The sequence below is a fragment of the Dryobates pubescens genome, chromosome 1, assembly GCF_014839835.1.
Source record: "Dryobates pubescens isolate bDryPub1 chromosome 1, bDryPub1.pri, whole genome shotgun sequence".
Classification (NCBI taxonomy): domain Eukaryota; kingdom Metazoa; phylum Chordata; class Aves; order Piciformes; family Picidae; genus Dryobates; species Dryobates pubescens.
This window is the reverse complement of record NC_071612.1, coordinates 5,192,276-5,218,786: the sequence shown is the minus strand read 5'-3', so window position 1 is coordinate 5,218,786 and position 26,511 is coordinate 5,192,276. Positions and strand designations below refer to the sequence as shown.

The window sequence follows — 26,511 nt, the reverse complement described above, 5'->3', positions numbered from 1 at the left end:
CCCTGAATGTGCAAGGTGCATTAAGTCCCTGGTTCTCACTGGTTCCTAGTTCAAGCTACTTTTCAGGGTATTAACTGAAGTTTGGTACCTTCACTAGCTGTCTTCAGTGAACTGGAGCAACCCAATAAACAGACAGCTGTTTCTTCTGGCACCTCATTCTTCTTTTCTTTTGCCTTCAATTATGATGGTTCAGACTATTTTTTCCCCTCCAAAGCCACTGAATCTGCCAGAAGTAATAATTACCTCTAACAAAACTAAAAAGATTAGAATATCATAGTAAACCTGCTGTCTTCTGTGATAGCAAGTATTTTATTATTGCAGTGCTACTTTATTATTACATTTTCAGTATTTTTTATTGTTATTGAGGCTTTTTTATACGGTTGGTGGTAACTTTGTTTTATGGAGCCAGAAAGTTCCAAGATCTAGTGAATAATCCACACGACACTACCTTTAATGAAGATAAGGGAGTATTGCATACTTGAGCAATTCCCCTTTTCTCAGATGTTGTTTGAGATTGGGTTTAATCAATCAAATTGACAATTATTTTTTTTAATATACCATAATTCCAAACAGTAAAATACAAGTTAACAATAAAAGTGTAAAAGTCACCTATTATCTGGCGTACCCAGTCTTTAAATCTATTTCTGTAGTTTATTGTTTGTTTTAAAATTGGCAGGTTAGTACTGCCTGCATTCAGGGAAACGTGGTGAAAGTGTTATCTTCATACATATTTCATGTGACACGTTTTCATCAGCGCTGTAATTGGAAATTGAGATTTAAACGTAAGTTCTGGACATAAAGAGTAGCAGTTCAGCAGTGAAGAAGCAGCAAACTGTAATATTGTGAACTTTTCACCAACTCTGTGTGGTTACTTTTTAAAATGTCAGCCACAAAATATGCCAATAGAAAAAGATAAAATTCTCTTTTCCTGGAATGAAATTCAGTTGAACAGTATCAAACCTGTAAGAGCTAAATAGTTTCAGATTTGCAAGTTGCAGGCTTCTTGCATTTCACATATCATAGCTCATGGAGTTGTGGAATTGTGATCTGGAAATATTTTGATTGACCTTACTTCAGTTAGAAAAGCAACCTCATCTTTTTGTTGCCTCCACACATCCTTATCGCTCTTCCAACTGTATAAATCTGTTTATCAGGGTGTTTTTATATTAGAAAAAGTTACTTTGCTGTACAACTTCCAGAACAAAGATCAGGGTAACATTTATTTTACATATTTAGCATTAAAATCAATGTTGTACATTTCAGATGAATGCCTGTTACCAGAAAGTTTCACTAAGAATATGCAGATGGATTGGAGTGAGCAGTTCATAGCTACTGAAGATTCAACATGCTGTAATTTAACTTCACCACAGAACACCTCTGTTGAAGATCACAGCAATGAAACAGGTGATCACCAAGTGAATAATAAAGAGATTTTCACATTTTCATCAAGGCCTCCCTCAGCTCCTCATGAGATGTCTCCCAGTATGTCACCAGAATCTTGTATTTTCCCTTTGGATTTGAAGCAAGACAGTAATGGAATACATGGAAAAACCCAAATTGAGGATAACTTTGAAGGAACTGACAGCAGTGGAGAGGTAGGCCACTTTGTACATTTAATTCATTATAGTCTTCCTCCTAAAACTCCTACATTGAGATTCTGTCTCCAAGCTAGACAGAGAGGATAAATCATCTTTTCCACATATACCTACAAGTTGATTTGTCTTTGTCAGGTTTCTGTGTCTAACAGGATACAGGAGCAAAAGTGAAGGTATACCCTCTGTAACAAGTAGACAAAAGAAACCTAGCTGTCTGTCAGCCCCTGTGCTAACAGGGAGATGAGAGTGTTGTGCTTCATTACAGCAAAAGATCTTAGGGAAGCCTGCATCATGGATTTGAGTGAGATTGAAGTCCGTTACGGTTGAGCAAGGGTGCAGTACATACAGCTTCATTGTGCTTTCTAAACTCAAAGCAGGGAATGTTTTGCTCACCAAGACTGTCAGAAGTGAATTAGGAAATTTCAGCCTTTTAATGTCACTTGATGATTGGTATTTCTGCTTTATATCCTGTCGGAGCTGTGTCAGCATCAGCACCTTTTGCAATGTGGAAATCTTTCAGCAATAAAATTAATGAAAGGAAAGAAATGTTTTTAACAAATGTATCAGCTGATACTATAAATGGAAAGTCACCAAACTGCCAATGCACTGAATAGTTGCATTGTGTCATTACAGTAACTGCTAAAAGTTTCCACCTTGGAGAACATTCTAGCATACTTTTTAATTATAAAGTGTTTTTCTTAGCATTCTGATCTGTTGCTCATAGTTGAGAAGTAAAATGCAAATGAGTTGCATAATAGAAAGATGGAATGAAATTAACTACTCTATATTCTGTATTTCTGCAAAACCAAATTTGCTGATGGGGGGTGTGGGGAGTGAGGAGCTGTTAAAGTCCTTTATAAAGATAAGTCTCCAAAGCAGCATAAAAATAACAAACAGAAAATTCTGAAGAGGTACCAAACAGGTAAAGGCTGTGCTATGGTAAGTGAATGAAGATAAAAGTGTCTTTCAAAACACAGTGCATGTGTCACACTTAAATGATGAACTGTAAAGCAAACTAAATGTTTATATTAATCAGAGCTAAATTAGTCACCAAACTTTGCTGTGCTTAAGCCATTTTTGAAGACAATAGCTAGCCTTCAAGCTATCATCCTGCCCCAGAGATCCAGTGCCAAGCCCAGGAAGAGAAAGGAGTAGCCAAGTACTTCTGCTTCTGTCTCCCTGACTTCTTTAAAAAGATTTAAGGTGATATATAAACTAAAAATTTTCTTTGACTATGTCAGAAGTGTGCTAGGGAACAGCCTTTCATTCATTACCTTTGGATGCAAACTGCATTGCAGCTGGCAATGCATTAGAATTAGAATAGAGTACATAGAATACAGAGAATAAACCAGGTTGGAAGAGACCTTCAAGATCATCGCGTCCAACCCATCAACCAATCCAACACCACCTAAACAACTAACCCATGGCACCAAGCACCCCGTCAAGTCTTCTCCTGAAAACCTCCAGTGATGGCGACTCCACCACCTCCCCAGGCAGCCCATTCCAATGGGCAATCACTCTCTCAGGAAGCTAGAAGATAATTACATTGAATGAATCTACCACATGCTAACAAATTATGATTTTTTTTTTCAGTGTAACTACTGCATTAGTAATTCATAGGTAAGCCTTTCTTTCATGTGAAAGAAGTCACTGAACCAACAAATGACTTAGCAATCATATTTTGCCCATATTCATCCTCCTTGTGGAGGTACATTCTGTCTTAGTTCTTGAAGTCAACTTTATACTGGATAAACACTTAATATTCAGATTACAGTAAACTAGAAAACAATTTGATTTAAAACGCTGAAAATACAGGAAGGAAAAGCCCTGATATCTGAACATAGACTGCTGACTTAACAGTATCTACTTTAGCACAGTTTAGGGTATCTTTGCAAAACTACCAACATTCTTTAGCTCAACAATAACATTTCCCAGTTCACTAACATGACAAAATATTTATTCGACTAAGTTATGCTGAATCTTTCAGTGCTTTTTAACAGTATATATTAATCTTACATGCTGGAAGTAAGCTATATTGCTACAGGTTTTAACACTATTACTGTTTCTCATGGTCATTGTACTAAAGCTTCCTTTGAAATTCAAACACATTACCTTTGTGTGCAACAGATAGAGATGTAGAATAGAATAGAGTAGAGTAGAGTAGAGTAGAGTAGAGTAGAATAGAATAGAATAGAATAGAATAGAATAGAATAGAATAGAATAGAATAGAATAGACCAGATTGGAAAAGACCTTCAAGATCAGATCATCGCATCCAACCCATCATCCAACACCACCTCATCAAATAAACCATGGCACCAAGCACCCCATCAAGTCTCCTCCTAAACACCTCCCATGATGGTGACTCCACCACCTCCCTGGGCAGCCCATTCCAATGGGCAATCACTCTATGAAGAATTTCTTCCTAACGCTCTGGAACTATATCCAATAAGCTACATATCTCAACCTACAATTTAAATAATGTCATGTGAGCATAAATTGCCTTCCTCCTGGAAAATAAGTGAAATAGTTCTGATTAACAAAACCAGTCAAAACTGAACAAAAAAAAAAAGGAGATTTTTGCATGTGTTTTTAGTTATGTATAAGATGCATAAATGTCTTAGACTGGTAAAAAGGCCAAATGTTTTCTTTGGGTTTTTTTATGTCACTACATCATGAATTAAAAAGGTGCAGTCGAAGGGACTAAATCCCAGTTTCATCCTACTGTACATGGGAAGCTAGTGGAGCTGCAAAGGAGAATTATGTTCTTTTTTATTAAATCTGTGTAAAGTCAGTATTATCTACAAAAAGTATTTATGGAATTGTAAAATATAAGAGACAGGTTATGCATCAGAATAAATTTCAAATCAGTGAGCATTGACTCTCTTTATGTTGCATATAGTGAGAGCCATAAGATATGCACAGTACCTGACAGAATTATACGGTTTATGTATCTTCAGGCTTTTGGGGAGGAGAAAATACAGATAAATTACTTTCAGTAGTTACTAATCAGTCACTGAAAGGGTTCAATGCTGCTACTCAATTATCAGATTCAAATAATCAGGAGGGGATAAAAATTTTCTCCTCTTTGAACCACTCACCATCAAGTGACTTATTTTGTAATTACGTGAATGTCCATGTTTTCAACTCACATTTCTGTCAGAGACTTTGTATAATTAAACTTGTCATGGCATCAGTTATGGGTCCTGTCAAACCAGAGCAAAACTGAGAAATCCTGCTGGTTGCTGGAATTGTATGTGGAGTGACAGGTGTGTGTGGAGTGGCAGGTGTGACCACATTACATAGTGCTGTCACAAATACTGTTTTAAGTGTAACAGGCAAGTTAATCCATGAAGCCTTCAATGAAGAAAACTGATAATTTTTCTGCCCTTATGCAATTTGAAGAATAAAGGAAAAATTAAGATAATGTACCCTTACAAGGGCTGATATTTGCACTCAGATATCTCAGTATTAAATCTCAGTGTACAAAGGGGTTCTATCCCATCTTCTCCTGGTGACCATCTAGAGGCATTAGAATGATCTTAAAATTACAACCCAGCAAGAGCAATCGGTTTTATGTATCCAGAAGTGCCCATCTGCACGTTCTTTCAAGGAATGCAATCCATCAGTGGAAGTGCTCATTCTCATCTTTGGTTTACATATGCTGCACTATAGTTAATCAAGCAAATTTTATTGCTGCTTCTGGTACCATTTCATGCTTTAGTATTTGAGAAATTATCATAGAATCTAAATATATAAGACTTAAGAGACATGAAAAGGTGGGAGAGGTGTAAACTTCCAATCAGTTATCCATTTATCTCTTGGGGGGGGAAATACAGTGTTTTCTGTAGTAATAGTTCATCTTAAATTAGAATAGAATAGAATAGAATAGAATAGAATAGAATAGAATAGAATAGAATAGAATAGAATAGAATAGAATAGAATAGAATAGAATAGAATAGACCAGGTTGGAAAATACCTTCGAGATCATCAAGTCCAACCTATTACCCAACACCATCTAATCAACTAAACCATGGCACTGAGCATCCCATCCAGTCTCTTCCTAAACATCTCCAGTGGTGGTGACTCCACCACCTCCCTGGGCAGCCCATTCCAATGGCCAGTTACTCTTTCTGTGAAGAACTTCTTCCTAACTTCCTAGCCTAAACCTTCCCTGGTGCAGCTTGAGACTGTGTCCTCTTGTTCTGTTGGTGGTTGCTTGGGAGAAGAGACCAACCCCCACCTGGCTACAACCACCCTTTAGGTAGCTGTAGATGGCAGTAAGGTCTCTCCTGAGCCTCCTCGTCTCCAGGCTAAACAACCCCAGCTCCCTCAGCTTCTCTTCATAAGGTTTGTGCTCCAAGCCCCTCACCAGCTTTTTTGCCCTTCTCTGGACGTAACATGACTATAATTTATGGCAAATAAAAATCCATGAAAAAGAGAGAAATACAGGTTTGTGTTTCAAATAAGTTGTTAAGTGAGGGAATGAAACTATAAATTTCCAAAACACATCATTAATAAAATTGAGGGATTATTTTCTTCAGTGTGCATTTCATTCTGTGTAATCCAGTCCTGGGCTCACTGAAGTCACTAACAAACTTCATTTGCAGCAGAACTGCACTTTGGCTGTGATAGGAATCCTGAGGGTGATATTTCGGTGTCTCACTGACTCTTGCAATATATACTGCCTCACATCCAGGGTGTAGCATATGGCAGGGAATTGGCATGAAGAGATGAAATGAGTGTGTTCTCATCATTTCTTCCTTGAGAATAAGGACATTGAGGCAAACACTAGGAGTGCTTCCCTACTCTTTTTCTTTCCACGTATTAAAACTCGCTGTTTGTGTTGAGATGGAGTACAAGTGAACATCATATGCTTGAATCAAAGGACACTTTGCAGAGACATTGTTAGAAGCAGTAATATAAGGTTAGCAAACCAACCTCCAATATTCTTAAATGCTATTCAAATGGTACTGAGTATGAAGTTCAATCATGTTGCTGCAAAGCCGTATCAACAGGAATTATTCCTTCTGTGTTTAAGCTCAAGGTGCAGTGTGAAAATACAGTATATTAATAATTCAATGGAAAGATGTCATTGCAATGGACTTTTTACTTACTCTTGGTTTACAATTCTAATAAATTTTATTGAAATTATAGTTCTAACACACAGGTTTGGGAGGTTACCAGCATTCTAAGCTTGAAATAACATTTTGGAAAGTGTCATCTTATCTCCCTCTTCTTCTCTTCCTACTTTTCATAACTTGAGATGTAAGAATATGTTTATGGTATCCTTAACAGAGTTGCCAGGAAAAGCAGCTGGTTTTCACAGTCTTTGCAAAGTCAGAATTTGGCAGTAGGGATTAAAAAGCCATTTTGAAATGTTAAGGTAATGTAGAACTGTATTGTGTGATGATGAGAGGGAATTGCTCTTGCTTTGTTTCCTAAATTTAGGATGACAACAATGAATTGATCCGTGGTACTGAGAAACTTGAGATCAGTAGCAGCAGACAAGGAACATCTGATTCAGCAGTTTTTCAAGAGAACACCTTAAAGAGGATGTCATGGGAAAATGAATCCTGGAAGAATAAGGAACACAGCAAGCATTGCCTCGAAGAGACCATCTTATCAGAACCACAAAGTTCCACTGTGAGAAAAACAGACTCTCTTAGCTCTCTGAGAAGCTTAAAGCCTACCCTCTCTCTTTCTCCACCTAAATTCCTTACAGGAATTCCATATGGAGCCAAAAACACTGAAACATGTGAAGAAGTTCCTGGTCAATTAAAAAGATCCATTAGTAAAATGTCTCCCAAGGAAATTTCAAGAGAAAATTCACGTCTGACAACACAGACTTGTGTAAGTAATTTTTACTTTGAAATTAAAGCATTATATGGTGTAGAGGAGCTATATTAAATAGACCTTTTTGCAGAAAGTGAGAAATAATACTTCTTTCATCCAAATATATTCTGGTTTCATAACAGTATCTACTGAGCTGTCTGTTGAAAGTTGATTTTGTGATTTTTGTGGCACACAAAATAGTATTCCAAACAAAACAGAAATCTATAAAAAGAAGTATCATTGAGCAACTCACATCTTAGAAATAGGTAAGCTAAAAAGTAGTTTTAAGCTGAATGATTACAAAGGAAAATTGACAGACTTTGAATTGATATATTAACAAGTGACCATAGAAAGAGCATTAATCTAGGTACTTCATAGCCTTCCTGTGACAGCTTTGAAAAATAATAAATTATATGATTGAGGGCCAGGGCTAAGGCTGTGTCATAGGCTAAGCTGCCAGGTTGCTAAAGGAATTCATATATTCACTGAAGTGGTGTTTTATTCCTTGACTTTTCTTCCTGGTTTCTTACAGAACATGCAATAATTTGAAGAACAAATTTGTGTTGGAAGAGGTTTTTGTATAGCTTTAGAAGACTAGAGGAAGATGTAAAAGAGGTTGTTTTCAGGTAGCTTTGGAGGACTATAGGGAAGATTTGCCTTTGCTCGAGTTAGAGAAAGCTATGTTTTGTCTTTGACTCTGAGAGTAATGTACACACCTTGTAACTGAAGGAGAGAAGCTTGGCAGAATTTGGTTGGATGTGTTAAAATACTGTTATTTTGACCTATTGTATGCCTTAATTACATGTATGTCAGGAGAAAATGACCAACTGAGATGTGACACATGTGCCTCCTGATAGACATATTGTATAACTTTGCTGTGTAACGTAATAAACATCTTCGCTTGCTTACATCTGGTCCTGAAAGCATTACTCTGAGGCGAATCCAAACATCTATCCTTTTACAAGTTTGTCTGAAGCTAATTATGGTTTTGAATATTTTCTAATAGCTGATTCCTGTGTTTTCAGCTTATAATTTTGTGCTTTGAATTGTGCTTTGAATCAGGAACCAGAGTTTAAGAATCAAGTGTGTTCTGTAAATCCCATATGAGGCAGTATGTTATTGTTCCATGGGTTTGGATAGAATTCTTCTGGGCATAGGATTACTGCAGATACATATCCTTTAAGATGTGACCTCTTCTTTTAAATGTGTTATGAATGGATTCGATTTATTGCTGAGCATCTGAGAGTAAAACAGGACAAACTTCTTCCTCAGGCTTCAGAGATCTCTTTTCTCAGATGTCAGCTAATACCCCATGATATCAAAGACTTACATAGACAGCATATTCTGTCCAGCAGCAGTCATAGATGGCAAGGGAAAAAGGACAGAGCGAGGACAGAGCAAGCATTCAGTGATACCTTGTCAGCTTGCCCTGCAGGCTTCCTTCCAGCAGTCCATAGCTTAGTGATTTCTTCAGTGAAAGATGTCTCAGTGGTAAATAACTGGTGGTGGAAGTTTTTTTCCAAAGATTTGTGTAGTTGCTTTTTTTATCTATATGGCCTTTGCCTTGTGACAGTGAATTTCAGAGTTTAACTGCTCTATCTCCTTTTATTTCTTTGAATGCACTGTCTCGTTCCTGTTACTTTGTCGTTCTTGTGTTTGTTATAAGAAGCAAGAATCTGTTCTAGTAGTAGTAGTAGTGTTATTGTTATTGTTATTAATAAGCTGTGTCATTTACTATTTGATGGCTGTATATCATATTCCCCTGCAACTGTCTTTTCTACAAGTCAAAGAGTCTTACAGTGTTTAGTCTCAGGATAGCTATTTTGTGAAAATACTTGTGGATGTTGACTCTAGCTACTGCATGATCCTTGGTGTGAGAGTGGGTTTTGGATTGTAATATCTTGAACCAGGGGTTGCACCACACTGCTGTGGACTAAAAGAACAGACACTTCTCCTTTCCACGACTCTGAAGCAATTATGTGTTATTTGGGAAAATGTGCATACAGAAACGTCTTACAACTTGACATGTATCTCACTGGTGTGAAGGAAGTGGATCCTCCCATCATTATTGTGTTTCCTGCCCTTGGAGCTTGTCTTATGTGCTATGGGATACCTCCTAAAGGATACTGCAGTCACCATATCAGTCAGGGGATGTGCTGTTCTGCCACAGGAATTTTAGTCTGTAGGGATTTTGTTACCTGTTGATACAATGAATATAGTTATCTGATCTGCCAGCATCTGTGAAAGGGGAAGCAGGAGTGATCACTTCCATGAGACAAGGCTGCTACTGCCAGAAAAGCATCATCATGCTGAACAGTTCCACCTACTCTTGGCTGCTATGGCTGCTGAGGATGGGCCACCTGCAGTTAACTGTGGATATAGAAATCTAGGCATTGGATTAGGAAGAGTAATCCAAAGTGGGCATCAGAGTGAAAAATAATGTCTGGAAAAGCATAAGTTCAGCTTTTGTGTATATGTTTAGTAGGGAAATGTGCATCTGGTCTGCCACTGATGCTTCAGTGCTTTTTTGTGAAATGGGTCTCTCATAGTACCAGTGTAGGGATTAGGTTTTACATCTCCCACAGTCCTGAGCGACTGAAGTGAGGGTATTAGAAGTATCTTCCTATATGCTGCAAGTATCTTATTGGCCTTGCACTTTTCCTGATAAAAACAGAACATCCTTTTCCATGAAGGGTGTAGAGACCATTTACCTTTTGGAAGGAGACCAATCAGGAGGAAGCCAGGGGTATGAAATACAATAATGCAAGTGAAAATCTGAAGTAATGCTGAGACCTCATGGTGATGAAAAATACCAATGGCTGATGATCTTAAAGACAACAAAAAGGGAAAAATATTTTTGAAGCAGAGAAAATCCTACCAATAGCAGCATATGATCTAGGTGTTTGTTATCAGGAAAAGACATAAGAATTGCCACTAGGAATGTGGAAGAATGTAATGCATGTGTTCTTTTGTATTTGTATCTGGAATTCTTAGTGCTAGGAAACCCCCAGCTGATACTCAAAACGTAGTTCTCTGTTTCTTAGATGTATTAATATTCATGAAGTGTATAATAAACTTTGTTTGCATTTTACACTCCCTTTCTCTCCTAGTTTTATCTATAGGACTATATTTTTTTTGTGTGATTTCCAGTGACTTTACACTTTCTTGTGATTAAGACACTCCTTCCTTATTTTCTGATTTCTTTCAGTTTGGGAAAATTGTTCCAGTTAAAAGTCAACTATGTTTATTACCAATCATAACTGTAATTTATTTGTCCAGAACAAATGAAATATGTCGATTGCTTTCCCAAGGGATGTTATCAGTATGTAATGCAGTGAACAACTTCGTCCTATAGAACATAAGTAAATATAAACTACCTAGGTGGGTTGCAATTAGGTTTTTTAAATGTTAGATATATTTTCCTCTTTTTTTATTGTGATTTTGTTATAAAAGATGGGGGGAAAGAGCTATCATTTTTCCTCTGCTTAATAAATAGTTGATCACTAACTTAGACAGTAGGTTTATTACCATAATGCTCTTGTAGCTCTAAGTGTATCGCGCAGGTAGTAGGTTGCTTGTAGGCACTTTTTCAAGGACAAAGCCTGTTATCAATGCATAGAAATTCAGGAGTTACAGGCCTTGTGTTATTGCTACAAAATATAAGATGAAAGTATCTGGCAGAGGTAGCTCTCATGCTTGATTTGATAAAGTAATAAAATTTTCCATTTTCTCGGAGTTCTTTGATACTTCTCTTTGTACTACGCCGTGGTCCAAATTTGAAGCCAAATTTGAGTGCCACTGACTGCCTTTTAAACACTGGTTGCTTATATTAGAAAGTATGTTCACTTAGCACTTATAGAATAAAGTCAGATATGTATTGTTGTCATTGTTTTGTTGAGAATATTTCCAACAATTTTGAAATTACTCTGAGAAGCTGTTTCAATGTGGCCTTTTTCTGACCACATACATATGTAAAGCTCTTTCTGTATATCTGCTGGAGTGGTTTTGTAGGAAGAAAGAAATATTCTGGATCCCCACAAGCATCAAGAAAAGAGGTGATGACATATGACATTATTAACAGCAGTGAGAGAACACTGAAAGGATAGTTTTGTATGAAAAGGTATTAGAGTGAGAGTTTACAGAGAAGTAGTCTCTTCTAATCTACTCATACAGTGGAATGGTAAAGGAAAAAAATGGCTTAGCCAACTCTTCCTGCAATCGATTTGCTAACTACTTAATACACTTTAAGGACCTGGTTGCTTGCAATGTTTTATTCATGTTTTAATAGAGCTCTCTATTATTAAGTTCAAATATTTTTAATTAAGAAAGAAGTACAGCCCTCTGGGTAATATTGCAAGCATTTAGATAGCTGGTAATTAAAGTTTTCTGCACATATAACTACATTCAAATAATTCTCAGTAAATCATTTGAACCTAGAAGAATGCAAATGTCATTGTATATGGGGGGGGGGGGGGGTGGAATTCCTTTCAACAACAGGTTTTGTCAATCTAGCACAAGTTTTAAGTGCTTAATAAAAAATGCTTTTTCATAAGGAGAGGATATGCAAAAATACAAGATAAGCTTTTAATTACCAAAATGAAATATTAATTTTAAACAAATTTATGAGTATTGGAGAATTGCTTCTTACATCAAAAGTTTCTCCTAGATTACGAAGTGGCCTTAAATTCCGTTTCCAAATTCTCCCTTTGAAAACCGACTAAGATAGTGTAAAATTTGTGAAGAGACTTTTTCATAGTAATCATCTGAAGCTACAGTATAAATAGTCCAAACATTTTCTTCTTTATTACAAGGTGTTTATTGTACACTATGTTGAATACCAAAACCTGTGACGACGTCTGTTCTCCTTTCTGAGTATGGCATTTCTAGAGTGAGACCGTTACAAGAAAAGAAAACTGAATGACAATTTGAAAGAAGCTGGAAGGAGAAAAGGAAATACACAACACAAACCACAAGTGTTTTGAATTGTTTTAAAAACTTCAGAAAAATCTATGCATCTTTCTTCACAGATGTAAGGGGAAAGACAAGGAGGTCTGGACAGTGTTTTGCCTTAATTAAAAAGAGGATGAGAAAAATGTTCCTTCAAACTCTTGGTGCTTTTATTCTGCATAGCACTAGCTCATGCTGTCATTTTAATGACTACATGGCAATTACTTCTTCCATGAGGTAAAAAAGATAAGCTGAAGTTTCTCTTGCAATCAGATAAATGCAGAAGGCATCTATATAGGAAAGTTAACAGGAAATCAGCATCTTCAGTAAGATCAATAAAAGTTATAGCTACCGTAGATCTGGTAGAATACTAATACATGAGAGCAAAGCAGACTTTCCAGGCATCACATAGCAAGCTTCATATGAAGTGAACAAACAACTAGTAGTAACTGAGCTAGTTGCATACGTTGAGTAAGGGCCTAGAAAAAGCATCATGTATTATTTTGTGATGAAAACTGGTAGGAATAATCATACTATATGGAAATAAATCTTGGACCTCAAAAGCTGGAGACAAAAAAAAAGGTGTGCCAGCTGTGCTTGCACCTTCTGTCATCTTATACCTTGTACAAAATGGTTGTCTGTGCCAAAAAGTAGTCTCAGAGTTTGCAGTAATTCTACAGGAAAAATCTTGCAAAGACCTTTGTATTTGCAAAGAATTTGAGATGCAGAGTAAAAAGTAAAAGATGTTTGTAATGGGCTTTAGAATTGCCTTTCTCACAAAACTTTGCATACTTGCCCATGCCACTGTTTCCATGTGAGCACCCTTCAGTCATGCTTCTTGGTTTATATGAACTATTTTCCTGCTGATTGTCAGCTTGCAGGCACGCTTCCCATCAAGCATGGTTTACTTTATGCCAGTGCTAACTTTATTTTGGACGGATTATTTGAAATAGATGGCTTTAAGTGAAATCTAATAGCGTGGTGCTTCAGAATGAAACATCAAAAATATATGATAGAGTTGCTGCTTCCAAAACCTTAATGTTTTTCTTAAGGAGTTCTTTAAACAAAGATGATGCAACAGCAAATTGGGTGAATTTAAACTGTATCGTCATTAACTGCTTTTGGCCTGTGGGTCAAGTCTGATAGAACAATTAGAGCTACATTAACAATTAAACCAATTAGGATAAAAGAAAATGGAAACACATTGATGTTTATTTTAAAGTGGATACACTAGCAAGTTACCAAAATAACTTCCAAAGTTTAGTGCTGATGGGCGTAGCTTTTCAGAGGAATTTTATGCTGCTCTTGGCAAATAACTAAATGTTACGTTGATGATGTTTATGATACTGTGATAACTGTGTGATTTGGTTTATCTCAAGAGTTTCATTTAATGCTTAAGCAGCTTTAGCTGCTGGAGTTTTGAACTTTGGTAGAGTCTGCTTTTATCTTCTTTACCAAACACCCTGGAACCAGACTCCGGTCCATAACAGTGTTTGCATTTTTCTTCTTTCCTGTAATTATGTGTAAATATGTTTGGTCTTCACAGCTGAACAGAACTCTATTAACTAATTTCTCCCAGTAAATATTTTGTTTCAGTAGCATAGCTTTTTGAAGGTTCCCAAAGAGAGGTATCTGTTTCATTCTTGTATTCTGTTCCGTGATTCTGTCTTTATTGTTGATTTTTCCTTGTTATCTTGTAGGAGTATGACTGGAAAAAAGACCAGTCAAATAACCAGAGTTCATCTGAGCTACAGATGCTGGCTAGCATGAAGAGACAACAAAATGAAGAATTCCAAGATATTGAGATCTCACGTGGGCTGAGCACTTCTTCACAGATAGCTAACTGCAAGGTTAGCGATGATACAGCAACCTGGAACTCTTGTTGCCCACCAGTAAGTCTAAATCCGCAGTATTTTCTCTCTGTAGTTTCTATCAATTGTGAGACTCACCTCTCTTAAATATTAACATTTCTTTGAGTAGCTTTGAAATGTGAGATACCATTACCAAAGGTTTTTTAGAACTTACCAAGTAAAACACACAACAAAAACTCATGCACTTCTAACAGGGACAAAGAGCAACTCCATTATATATATATATTCCTTCCTAGAAACCTGAATAATCATGTAGGCTGTACAGCTTGTCATAATACTGGCTGACAACCTGCAGGTGTGTGATATAGTACTTAAAAATAGTTCCAGAGTGAATGAAACCCAGCTATACCAGTCAGCAACTGCATTACACTGTAATGGAAAATAATTGCTTCTTACAATGATAAAGTCTCATTACTGAAAAGCTGTTTAAAGACCTGAAGCAGGAGAACAGCAGCAAAAAGCTGCAGCAGTTCCAAGCACCTAAGTATGTGATCCTTCTGTATTTTATACCTTGTATCATTATTTGTCCTGGTACAAAGTGGGTACAAAATCACACACAGCTGCACTAGGTGACAGAGTACTGTTAAAGAGAGGCAAAGGAATATTTGTTGCAGTCCACCAAACAGTACTGAATATATGAAATCACAGAGTAACATTTCAGCAACTACATAAAGGTACTTGCAGGGAGCTACTGTAAAACTAGGTAACCCCATACTCCATTTATAGCTTGGCAGCATAGTTCTTATTATAGATGAAGCAACCATAAACAATTACTGTGGCACACAGCACAAATCCTGGAGGCAGGTCCAACATTAGAAGAGTAAACACTGCTGTGTGGCCTCAGTATAAACTATTATAGAGTTGATGCTCTAAATTGTTAGGTTCAAATTACCTGTAGGGATCTGTAGGGCCCAAACAAAGGCCAGCAGTAGCAGTCTTCCAAGGGGCATTATCAACACAGGATTGGAACTTTGCAGTACACTGGGAAATTAAGTTTTCAAAGGTGAACACATGTATTGATAAGTGGATAATTGTACCAATAAGAACTTGGTCTGCAGAGTAATATGTTGTGGGATATCAGAGAAACTTTAGTTGCTTTTAATACTTTGAGATACATCAACATTACAGATTTAGTTGATTTCATCCTCTTTCCAAGGCATCTTCTCAGTCTCAAGCATGGTGTAAGGCTGCAAGGCTGGACAAATGGAACTCAATTAAATAAAGAGAATAGCAGTCTCATTAATTTTTGAGTAGTTTAATTATAAGGAAATTGATAAGACTATTTAGACATGTCAGGTTTGGTTAATACAAATTACATGGCTAAACCCAAATGAACTTTTCGAGTAAAATGTACTGCTCCAGTATTCAGTGAAGCACAATGTGATTGCAAAGATGGTTCTTTGATCTTGCTGCCTTGATCAGCTTCTGTAGCTTCAGACTAATAGAATCAGTCTTAAAAAGTGTTTAGATTTAATAGGTTAGTCATTTAAATTGTAATGTAATATAGCTGTAGTTTTTCCTAACAGCCTTTACACAAAAGGGACTCTGTAGCAGTACCATGTTGATTAGTCCACATTGATAAAGCAATATTGATATTGAATGACTTTAGAACTGGTCAGCTAGCAAATATCACAAGCAGTCAGGGAATTACTTGAATCCGCTCCAACAGGTCCATGTCTTTCTTGTTCTAAGGACTGGACACAGCACTAAGAGCTGGACACAGTGCTCTGAGCAGGGTCTCACTAGAGAGAAGAGTATCAGAATCCCCTCCTTCAACCTGCTGGCCAAGCTGCTTTTGATGCAGCCCAGGATATGGTTGGCCTTCTGGGTGGCATGCTCACATTGTCAGCTCATGTCCAGCTTTCATCCTCAGGTCTTTTTCCACAGGGCTGCCCTCAAACCCTTCATCCCCCAGCCTGAGTAAAGTGACTATTTCTTCAGCCTATGGTTCTTATCATAAGTGTTCCTTATATCTATATTCATTCCTTATATAGGTTATGTAAAACATGTGGAGAGTAAAAACAAATTTTCTTTGTCACTGATCTTTAGTAGTACCATCATCTGAGTTGAGTCAAGAGGATTTGCAAATGACCAAACCTTCCAAAATCAAATGTACAAAGTGCAAAAAAAAAAGTTTATATATATATCTGTAGCCATCTTCCAGTTGCATAGGCAAATAATTGTAGCAGTGCAGTATATAGAAGAGGAACAGAAATAATCCTCATACTGCAGTTTGAGAAACTAAGGACAGCTTGAAATTCTTGTCATGATTAAACTTTCATGCTTACATGTGTTTCCAGGTTATATCTTAAATCAGTAGTATCTATTGCTTTCTCTTATGTTCTTCAAAGATAAGTAAAGAGTATTTTTATTCCTAATTTTCGTTCATTTCGTGCAACATTTTTATTCCTTAGTGGAATCTATGGCAACAGCACCACCAGAAGGCAGCTTTTTGTGTATCTTTCATTTTGAAATATCTGTGATGTTTTGCAAGGCAGGGCAGGATATAATCATATTAGGTAGTGAAGCTATGTATCAGAGTTGTATTGTATATATAAAAGAATATTTGTATGATATTTTTTTCATCACATGTCATTGTTCGTCTGATTTCCAGAGTCATTGAAAATTCTCCTGTTGCTGACTCTAATGAATCTAAGAACCCCTTCTGAATATAAAGGCATATAGATCAATCATATGGCTAAGCTGCTGTTAGAACAGATGGCCTTAAACCACTATAAAACAGATATAATAAAACTTTATTTTTACATCCTGTGATAGTTTACCAGGAACTGAGTAAGTGCCATCAGGAGAAATTGTTGAAATGTAAGTTGTTTAGCAACTGCTGCAAACTATAACAGTCTAAAAGGAATAAAATAGCTTTGAATATTATACATGACCCAGCATAGCTATCAGTTATAAACATTAAAAACTTCTATTTTAAAATGAATGGGTTTTTTTTTTTCCTCTTTGAAGAATTTTAAACCCTTTTAAACTGTGTGAAGCACAATTTCAAATCAATAATGTGTGCATGTAGGACTTCAGTACTTTAAAAGACTTTGACTGTGTCTTACCTGAATGATTTCTTAAATCTTAAGGTCTGCGAAATTCCATGTTAGCAACAATATGAAAGACACAGTTCTATATATTGAAGAGTAGGTGAGGAGAAAGTTCTTCACCGAGCGAGTCGTTCGTCATTGGAATGTGCTGCCCAGAGAGGTGGTGGAGTCACCCTCCCTGGAGGTGTTCAAGAGGGGATTGGATGTGGCACTTGGTGCTGTGGTCTAGTCATGAGGTCTGTGGTGACAGGTTGGACTTGATGATCCTCGAGGTCTCTTCCAACCTTAGTTATACTGTGATACTGTGATCCTGTGAGTTTATACCCACACATCTAAACCTTTTTCAAGAAAACTTGCAAAGCTTACAAAATATTTCTGCTTAAATGCCTTGCTGTATTCTAGAGATCTCGTAAGGCCTTCCCACTCTGTCAGGAAATTGGCACATTCAGCCTCTTGGGTAGCTGTTTCCACACTTAAAGCACCACTTCAGACATAATACAAAACATTCTGGATAAAGATCATATCTAAGAGAGTTCCTGATATCTTATTGCATATGGTCCCAGTCAGATATGCAAAGGATAAGGAAGATTTTCCTAGATTGTTCTTTGATACATCCTAGAAGCTTGTAGTGGCAGAATGCTCCATTAGCAGACTCCAAATTATGCTCACCACTAAGATCTGTCTCTCAAATAAGGAGTACTCACAGAAAAGAAAGATTAACTTGTTCCCCAAGCAACTACCGAAATACAAATGCAGTCACATAAGCCTTGATCTGCAAAACAGTTGAAAGGGTACTTGTGCAGGTCCATATCTCATTTGTGGAAGGTCTTCTGGCCTCCTTTGTGATGCTTCAGAAAAGAAAGCTACTTAACACAAAAATGATCTGGCAGAGCTGAAGTCTGACAGACAAAAGGAGTGATATTTAAACCCAAAATTATTCCAACCGAGAGCTCAGTTTGACAATCCCTGAAGGGATCTGTTCATATCAAGTCAAATTGCAAAACTGAGGCAGACTATCCTTTACTATGAAATAAGACTAAAAATTATTTAGACAGATACTCTGGTTCATAGACTGACTAATTCACTTTCTGCCTCATCCTCAGTCTTCCACTAGCCATCATTTGGGAATTGCACTATTCACCACCAGGCAGTGACTCATATTTGGCAGTAATTAGGATGTCATTCATCCTGAACATATATTTTACATCCTTTCTCACTTCCTGGAACCATGAGAACATACTCATTTTTATGCTGATTTCTGTTAAAAAAAAAAAAGAGCAATTGCTTTCTTTGTTTAGCATTTCTTTTTAGCATTTCATCTACTAAATTGTACAAGTATTGATAATACATGGTTGTATTTTCACTGCTTTTTCATTTGCTTCAGTGATTTGTTTAGAATTGCCTTTGAGGTGTGTAATAATGGCAGGGGGGGTTCTCTCTCTTCTGGAAGCACTACATATATACTGAGAGAAAATGTATTTCTGAATTCTTGATCTTTTTGTATCAGTTTATGAATGATGACCTTCCTTGCAAATAACAGGGTTTCGTGCCATAAACCAAAGGTAGTTTGAAACCTTTGGGGGCACATGGTTACAATGGGTAGGTAAGATTTGAAGGCTGTGGAAAATTACCATCTTTTGTATGAATATTCATTCAGTCCATCATTAGCTATTCATCAGCAGCTTAATCCAGGTGTTAGATTGACAGTGCCATAGACAATCACAGGTGCTTCAGCAAACTATTTGGGGCTGCTAAGATAAATGTTAATGGTGCTTCTGAGAGACAAACCATGCCTGCTAGCCCTCTTCGCTCTGGCTCAGTCTTGGCCAGTTTTGTGAAAGGTTGGCTGTGCTCAGATCCTACTGAATTCCTGCACTGTGCTTCCTGTACATGCACAGCCCAGATGAGAAGAGAAGAGAAGAGAAGAGAAGAGAAGAGAAGAGAAGAGAAGAGAAGAGAAGAGAAGAGAAGAGAAGAGAAGAGAAGAGAAGAGAAGACCTTTGAGATCGTTGAGTCCAACTTATCATCCAACACCATCTAATGAACTAAACCAGAGCACCAAGTACCCCATCCAGTCTCTTCCTAAACACCTCCAGTGATGGTGACTCCACCACCTCCCTGGGCAGCCCATTCCAATGGCCAATCTCTCTTTGAAGAACTTCGTCCTAACATCCAGCCTAAACCTCCCCTGGCACAGCTTGAGACTGTCTTCTTGTCTGGTGCTGGTTGCCCAGGAGAAGAAACCAACCCCCACCTGGCTACAACCTCCCTTCAGGTAGTTGCAGACAGCAATAAGACCTCCTCTTCAGCACCAGAACAAGCAGACACAGTCTCAAGCTGCACCAGGGGAAGTTTAGGCTCAAGGTGAGGAGAAAGTTCTTCAAAGAGAGAGTTGTGAGGCATTGGAATGGGCTGCCCAGGGAGGTGGTGGAGTCACTGTGCCTGGAGGTGTTCAAGAGGGGATTGGATGTGGCACTTGGTGCCATGGTTTAGTAGTCATGAGGTCTTGATGATCTTTGAGGTCTTCTCCTACCTTATTGATTCTATGATTCTATTCTATGATTCTGTCAGACAAGACTTTGCTACCCTTGCCACTCTGAAGTTCCCTGACACTCTCCCAGGCAGCAGAGAAGTGTCCATATGGTCAACTCCCTAATGCACATGTATTTCCATCTAGACAAAAAATCACTGGCTAGGTTGTACTTTTGCGCAGTTAGGCTATACATATCCATTTTAAATTTCATAGGTAAGGAAAAAAGAGAGTAAAATTCTAATACCAGAAGCTGCAAATGTGTATGCTCATAGAAGATCTCCTGCATACTTGTAAACATTCTGAAAAAATATTTGCAAAATTATTTCCTCACTATTGTTTTTTGGTTTCCATAGGCTGTCAGTCAGGAGCATCACTATCAGAAAGAGCGGAGCCCACCTTCTCTTTCCAACCCACGGTAAGGATCCACTAATAGCTCAGGCAGTAAGGATTCAGTTAGAGTGGTCTGAATATTAAATGTGACATTCTTTGATTAAATCTTAAATCCCTTTTCAATTGCAACCTCCTCTCAGAGGGCTTTGCTGTGGCTCATTTTAGTCATTGTCTGCAGTGTGTCTACATTGTCCTGGAATGCAGAACTGAATTCTGCATATGCTTTGGATGTACCATTGTGTATTTAAAGTAACTGACATAAGCCTTGCTCCTACGTCTGCTTTGATGCATGATTCAGCAAATCCTCCTCATCTGACACACATACACTCTCACCTGTTTCTTTCTCCTTAACTCCCTCTGTACTTTGAAGGCTTAGAATTAGAATTCTATACATGACTGTAGGTGTCAGGGAATCCATTTGTTACAAAACATTTTAATGTTTCTTATTTAGACAGATTTCTCTCAATAGCTAGCCCAGTCAGCAGTGGGTGTTACAACACTGCAGCAGTTCAAAAGGATCCTGTCTCCACTATATTTTGACTGTCAGGTTTTTGGCTTGATCTGTTTTGTTTGGAATCAGCAACAAAATCCCCGTGACTTTAATATAAGGTGAGATGAAGACAAAGGGAGAGGCTAGGGAGAAATAATCAAACTTGAGGCAATCAAAATTGTTTCAGAACTGCCTTGCAACTGTGAAACCCTAACATCACTGTCAATTTTTTAAGAGCCTGAACAAGAGATGTACTTATTTTAAAAAGTAGTCTTATTTCACTTTCACTTCATGTGGATTTTGCTTGTCCAAGTTTTAACTGGACAAGGTACGTGTGTTGAGAGGGATAGGAGGAGAGAACATTTTCAGATACTTCTTTATTCTTAATCAACAGTCTGAAACGTTTTACATTAGCACTCTGCTGGTCAATTGTGCAGGATAAGTCTCCTGCATTTCTCCTCACAGAGGTGTTTTCAGTACCTTGTCTCACTTACCATCCACATTTTTTTATGGATTAAAAAATGCCTTGTTGGATTCTATGCAATGAATAGTATGAACTTGCTGGAACGAGTCCAGAGAAGAGCAAAAAAATTGGTGAGGGGTTTGGAACATAAGCCCTATGAGGAGAGGCTGAGGGAGCTGGGGTTGCTTAGCCTGGAGAAGAGGAGACTCAGGGGTGACCTTATTACTCTCTACAACTACCTGAAGGGAGGTTGTAGACAGACGGATGTTGGTCTCTTCTCCCAGGCGGCCAGTACCAGGACAAGAGGACACAGTCTCAGGCTGCGCCAGGGGAGGTTCAGGCTAGATGTTAGGGAAAAGTTCTATACAGAAAGAGTGATTGCCCATTGGAATGGGCTGCCTGGGGAGGTGGTGGAGTCGCCATCACTGGAGGTGTTCAGGAGAAAACTTGATGGGGTGCTTGGTGCCATGGGTTAGATGTTTGGGTGGTGTTGGATTGGTTGAGGGGTTGGACGCGATGATCTTGAAGGTCTCTTCCAACCTGGTGTATTCTATGTATTCTATGTAAACTGTGCAAGTTCACTCAGATCAATCAGTTATTGCAACATGCAGCCATGTGTTTCCTAGTTCACACAATGTATTACTGGACTTAAAGTATAATCCTAGATTCCTGTTCCCTTCCATATGTAATTAAAGTGCTGTAGAAAACCTCTCTGCCTCAGGTGCTGGTTATCAAAGGATCTATCTATTGTTATGACTTTTTACAATGGATGAAGTAGATGGAGACACTTAGCTGTAGTCCCCAGAGTTAAGATATCAGGTCCCTTGTGAATGACACTTCAGATTCTTTACTCCAGAATTTATTTCATAATTCTAGTGGCACTGGATTTGCCTATATTTTAGTGCAAGCCACATTCTTTTGTCTTCTTTTTGCCCATACATTGGTCAAGTCAGGGTTCATGAAGTTGTTTTTTATGCATGTGCTAACGCACTTTGGCTCTTGGTACATTTTATGTGCTAAAACCTGAATAAAGACCACTGTCTGTAAAAATAAATAATCTCATCATATCAAGTTATTATGATCCACAATGAAAACTTGTATTTTGGTAGAATTTAAAACAAGAGAGTATAAATTATGACTTGGTTCTTACGCTACTTTACTCCAGCACACACAGTAGCCTTAAACTTCTCTAGAAACCGTTCTGGAGAAATGCATGCAAAGTATTTGTGAAATACCTGACTTGCAAGTGCCTCATAAATTCAGTAGCCCTTGTGAACCACCAGAACAGCATTATTGGGCTGTAAATACCGAAGATGACAAAATTATGAGGTCAGTTTGCATCATGATATAAAAACCTGGAGATGATGTGACTTGAATACCATTATTCACATCATTACCTTTCATTTGTAATGGGAGATACTGTAAGATTTTTCACAGAGGGTGTATACCTAAGTGAGAGGGAGATAAAATTAATAGTAATTCTATAACTTCATTCCTAAATTGTTTTTAAGGCCAATTGTAACAATTAGTGCATGAGCAACTGGAAACTACCTTAATTCTGATAAGCCTGCTGCAGCTGTGTAGGGAAACACAGAATACTTGGAAAATCGGTGTGTTCTGTGTAGAACAGTGCTTATGAATGTCATGGCATGAACACACTTATGTGATGCACGTAGTGAAACAACAAATGGTTTGTTGTAAAGAGTGATAAAGAATTTGACAGGTCTCTGGTAACTTTAAAAAGCATGGTAGTGATATTTTCTGGGAAATGAAAAGAGAGCAATGAGGAAGCTATTGTCCAGTAAATGTTGCTTCTGTCCATAATAAGATAAAAGGACAAGCCAGGAAAGAAAGCACCTGTGAAGCTAATGGAAATGCAGTCAATAAAAACACCCAGCTAGCCTCATTTTCCATTGGTTCCACTGGGTAAAGGTCATAAGTCTGCCAAGAATATTGCTACTGCAATACAAATCACCTCCACATCATGCCGCTTCACAACGCATAGAACCAGGTAATGAAAGGAGACAGGCTGACTGCAGAGGCTACAGAGCCAGATGAGCAAGGTGACGTGCAGTGTTTCAAGTCTTAGATATGCACTTCCCATTGACTGATGTGCTGGATGGTCCAAGCTGAGCTTGAGAATTGCTTTCTTCTCTCCAAGCAGGGAGCTGTAGCTATTTATGTTGCTTCTTCCACCAGTGCAGGGGCTGGAAATTGTGATGTACCCTGCATCTCCTTAGCAAACATTTGTCCTCCAAAATATTGGTGTGTCCTAGAAGGTTTGGAATTTTCACTGAAGGAAATACTGAAAGAAATCAAATATTCTAGAGGAATTTTAACCATACTGAACTGCAAATTATGGAGCTGCTCTCTGCAAAAGATCACTTCAGCCTGATTTTATTAATAGATTTCTACAGATGCTTTCCAGAAAATGTATTTCTGATAATCAGATTGTTTTTTAATATGAGAGAGGGTTTTTAATAAGTTGAAACCTGTCTTTATGGCAGCCTACTCAACTCTTCCCAAGCTACCAAATAAAATTTGTTCCTCTGAAGTTCAAACAGCTGTTGCCCAGAAACTACACTGAAGTAGGACACCAATATTTCAGCATTTCATTGCATATCCTCTCATAAGAGGTATATTTAACTTAAGTGATGTCATACAAAATGTACACAGCCAGATTTTCAGTAGGTTTTACCCAGGCATGTAACTCTAGATGTTTTTATATATGTTTATCTATATTTATATTATTTATATTAGTGTATATTATTTATTACTATATTTATATTATTACTATATATATATTTATATTATTACTATATATATTTATATTATTACTATATTTATATTATTTATCTTTATTTATATGTTTTTATATACATATATACATATATATATATATATATTCCTGTAGTGAATTGTGGACACAGAGACCTGATGATCATGAATGTCTGTCTGACTTGGACAAGAATATAAGATCTGTGCATGTAATACAGGCATCATTTTATGAGAAAGGCTATTGGTTATAAACTAAAGAATGAATGATCAAGCTGGTTTTTATTCCCAAATGAAGATAATTGTTAAACTGGAGTTTCATATGTTGTCCTTCTTAGTGGATGGTGAGTTTCATATGTGAACAGCTCTAAAATCAACAGGCCTCCCAAACTATATATGTGGGGCTGAGTACTTTTCCGAGGATGGTTGGAACCTATAGAAGTTAATTAGTCAATGAAAATGGTGTTTTGAAATATTGTCTGTGCCTCTGCTATGGGTTTGGTCACAGCTACTTGCACAGAAATACCTGGACTAAATAAACTGCACTCACTCATTGTCTTCACCTTTGTCTCCTTTGCTCTGCTGCAGAGCACTGCTCATGCTTGACAGGCCAGTATGGGAAGGTGTGCATGTGCATCAATCGATGTACACCCTACCCATTCAGCCTTATGTGCTGGAGTTCACCCCACCTTATGGATGATCACAACCCAATGTGGGGACAGGAGGAGAGTGTTGAGCCTCCTTCCTCCAGTTCTGGGCCCATCAGTTTAGGAATGATGTTGAGTTGCTGGAAGGTGTCCAGAGAAGGACAACAAAGCAGGGGAGGGATTTGGAGCACAGCCCTGTGAGGAGAGGCTGAGGGAGCTGGGGTTGCTTAGCCTGGAGAAGAGGAGGCTCAGGGGAGACCTTATTGCTGTCTACAATTATCTGAAGGGAGATTGTAGCCAGATGGGGTTGGTCTCTTCTCCCAGGCAACCACCAACAGAACAAGAGGACACAGTCTCAAGCTGCACCAGGAGAGGTTTAGGTTGGATGTTAGGAAGAAATTCTTCATGTAAAGAGTAATTTGCCATTGGAATGGCATCTGGTGGCAATTCCAGCACAAAAAAACACATCCACTGCAAAGCCTCAAGTATTAAAAGGATGTTCAGCTTTGAGACTACCATTCGAGTACTCTCATGTATCCCAGATGAAAACCAAACATTCCAGTAGCTGATGTACATCCTTATACCTTTGAGAGATTCAGCAAGATTAAACTCACCTACAGAATGGTGCAGCAGGAATGTAGCCATAACAGTTCCTAGGACTCACCAGAACTCCCAACATGCCTGCTGTGAAATTTAGAAACAGTAAGTCTGACTCCCATCTTTCCAAGCAAAGGCTTAAAGGGCAGAATAACTTAAAGAAGCACATTTAGAGCTTGAGTATTGCAAACAAAGCAGCGTATGTTTGATTCATTGTAAGATCAAGTCATACAACTCCATTACTTCTGCAAGACAGACAGTGCTACGTTATGAAGTATTACACAAAATTACACAACAGTTGTCAAAATAAGTGAACAAGAGCCATGTATCACAAAGTGTACTTTAGTTTATCATTGTACTTGTTCAGTTACTTTACTCATCCACAAAATAGAGTAATTTGCACTAGGTCTTCCAGTCGTTAATCTGAATTAGTGAAGTTCTGCTGCATTTGTCAGGCTATAATATGCATGAAAAAGAACATGACAAAAGAAGCAAATGACACAGGAATCACCTAATTGAAAAGGTTACATTTTTTAATCGGGATGGTAAAAGGCTTAGCTGCAGCAAGCTTGTTTAGAACCAAGTGTAGTCATGTAAAAGCTTGCTAAAATAATTTTTTAATGGCTTTCCCTTCTGTGGGAATCTGTGGGAACCTGCATCAAGAACAGTGTGGCCAGCAGGAGCAGGGAGGTCATTCTGCCCCTGTACACTGCACTGGTTAGGCCGCACCTCGAGTACTGTGTCCAGTTCTGGGCCCCTCAGTTTAGGAAGGATGTTGACTTGCTGGAACGAGTCCAGAGAAGAGCAACAAAGTTGGTGAGGGGTTTGGAACACAAGCCCTATGAGGAGAGGCTGAGGGAGCTGGGGTTGCTTAGCCTGGAGAAGAGAAGGATCAGGGGTGACCTTATTGCTCTCTACAACTACCTGAAGGGAGGTTGTAGACAGACAGATGTTGGTCTCTTCTCCCAGGCAGCCAGTACCAGAACAAGAGGACACAGTCTCAGGCTGCGCCAGGGGAGGTTTAGGTTGGATGTTAGGAAGAAGTTCTATACAGAGAGAGTGATTGCCCATTGGAATGGGCTGCCTGGGGAGGTGGTGGAGTCATCATCATTGGAGGTGTTCAGGAGGAGACTTGATGGGGTGCTTGGTGCCATGGGCTAGTTGTTTAGGTGGGTTGGATTGGTTGAGGGGTTGGACGTGATGATCTTGAAGGTCTCTTCCAACCTGATGATGATGATGATGATGATTATCTGAGAACATGAAAATGTGACAGCATATATGCTAAGGGTTTGAATATAAACCCAGGCAAATGCA

The 26,511-nt window shown here is 38.1% G+C and overlaps 1 protein-coding gene across 1 annotated transcript in view; it reads left to right on the top strand.

Annotated features, from left to right (window-relative positions):
• The window catches only part of CFAP20DC (CFAP20 domain containing), a 75,171-nt gene that overhangs the window by 34,791 nt on the left and 13,869 nt on the right, over positions 1-26,511 (top strand). Inside the window, exons 11-14 of the mRNA XM_009905960.2 lie at positions 1,264-1,595; positions 7,045-7,446; positions 14,076-14,267; positions 20,189-20,250. Of these exons, the coding sequence (XP_009904262.2) occupies positions 1,264-1,595; positions 7,045-7,446; positions 14,076-14,267; positions 20,189-20,250 (988 nt within the window). The remainder of the gene's footprint in view (positions 1-1,263; positions 1,596-7,044; positions 7,447-14,075; positions 14,268-20,188; positions 20,251-26,511) is intronic.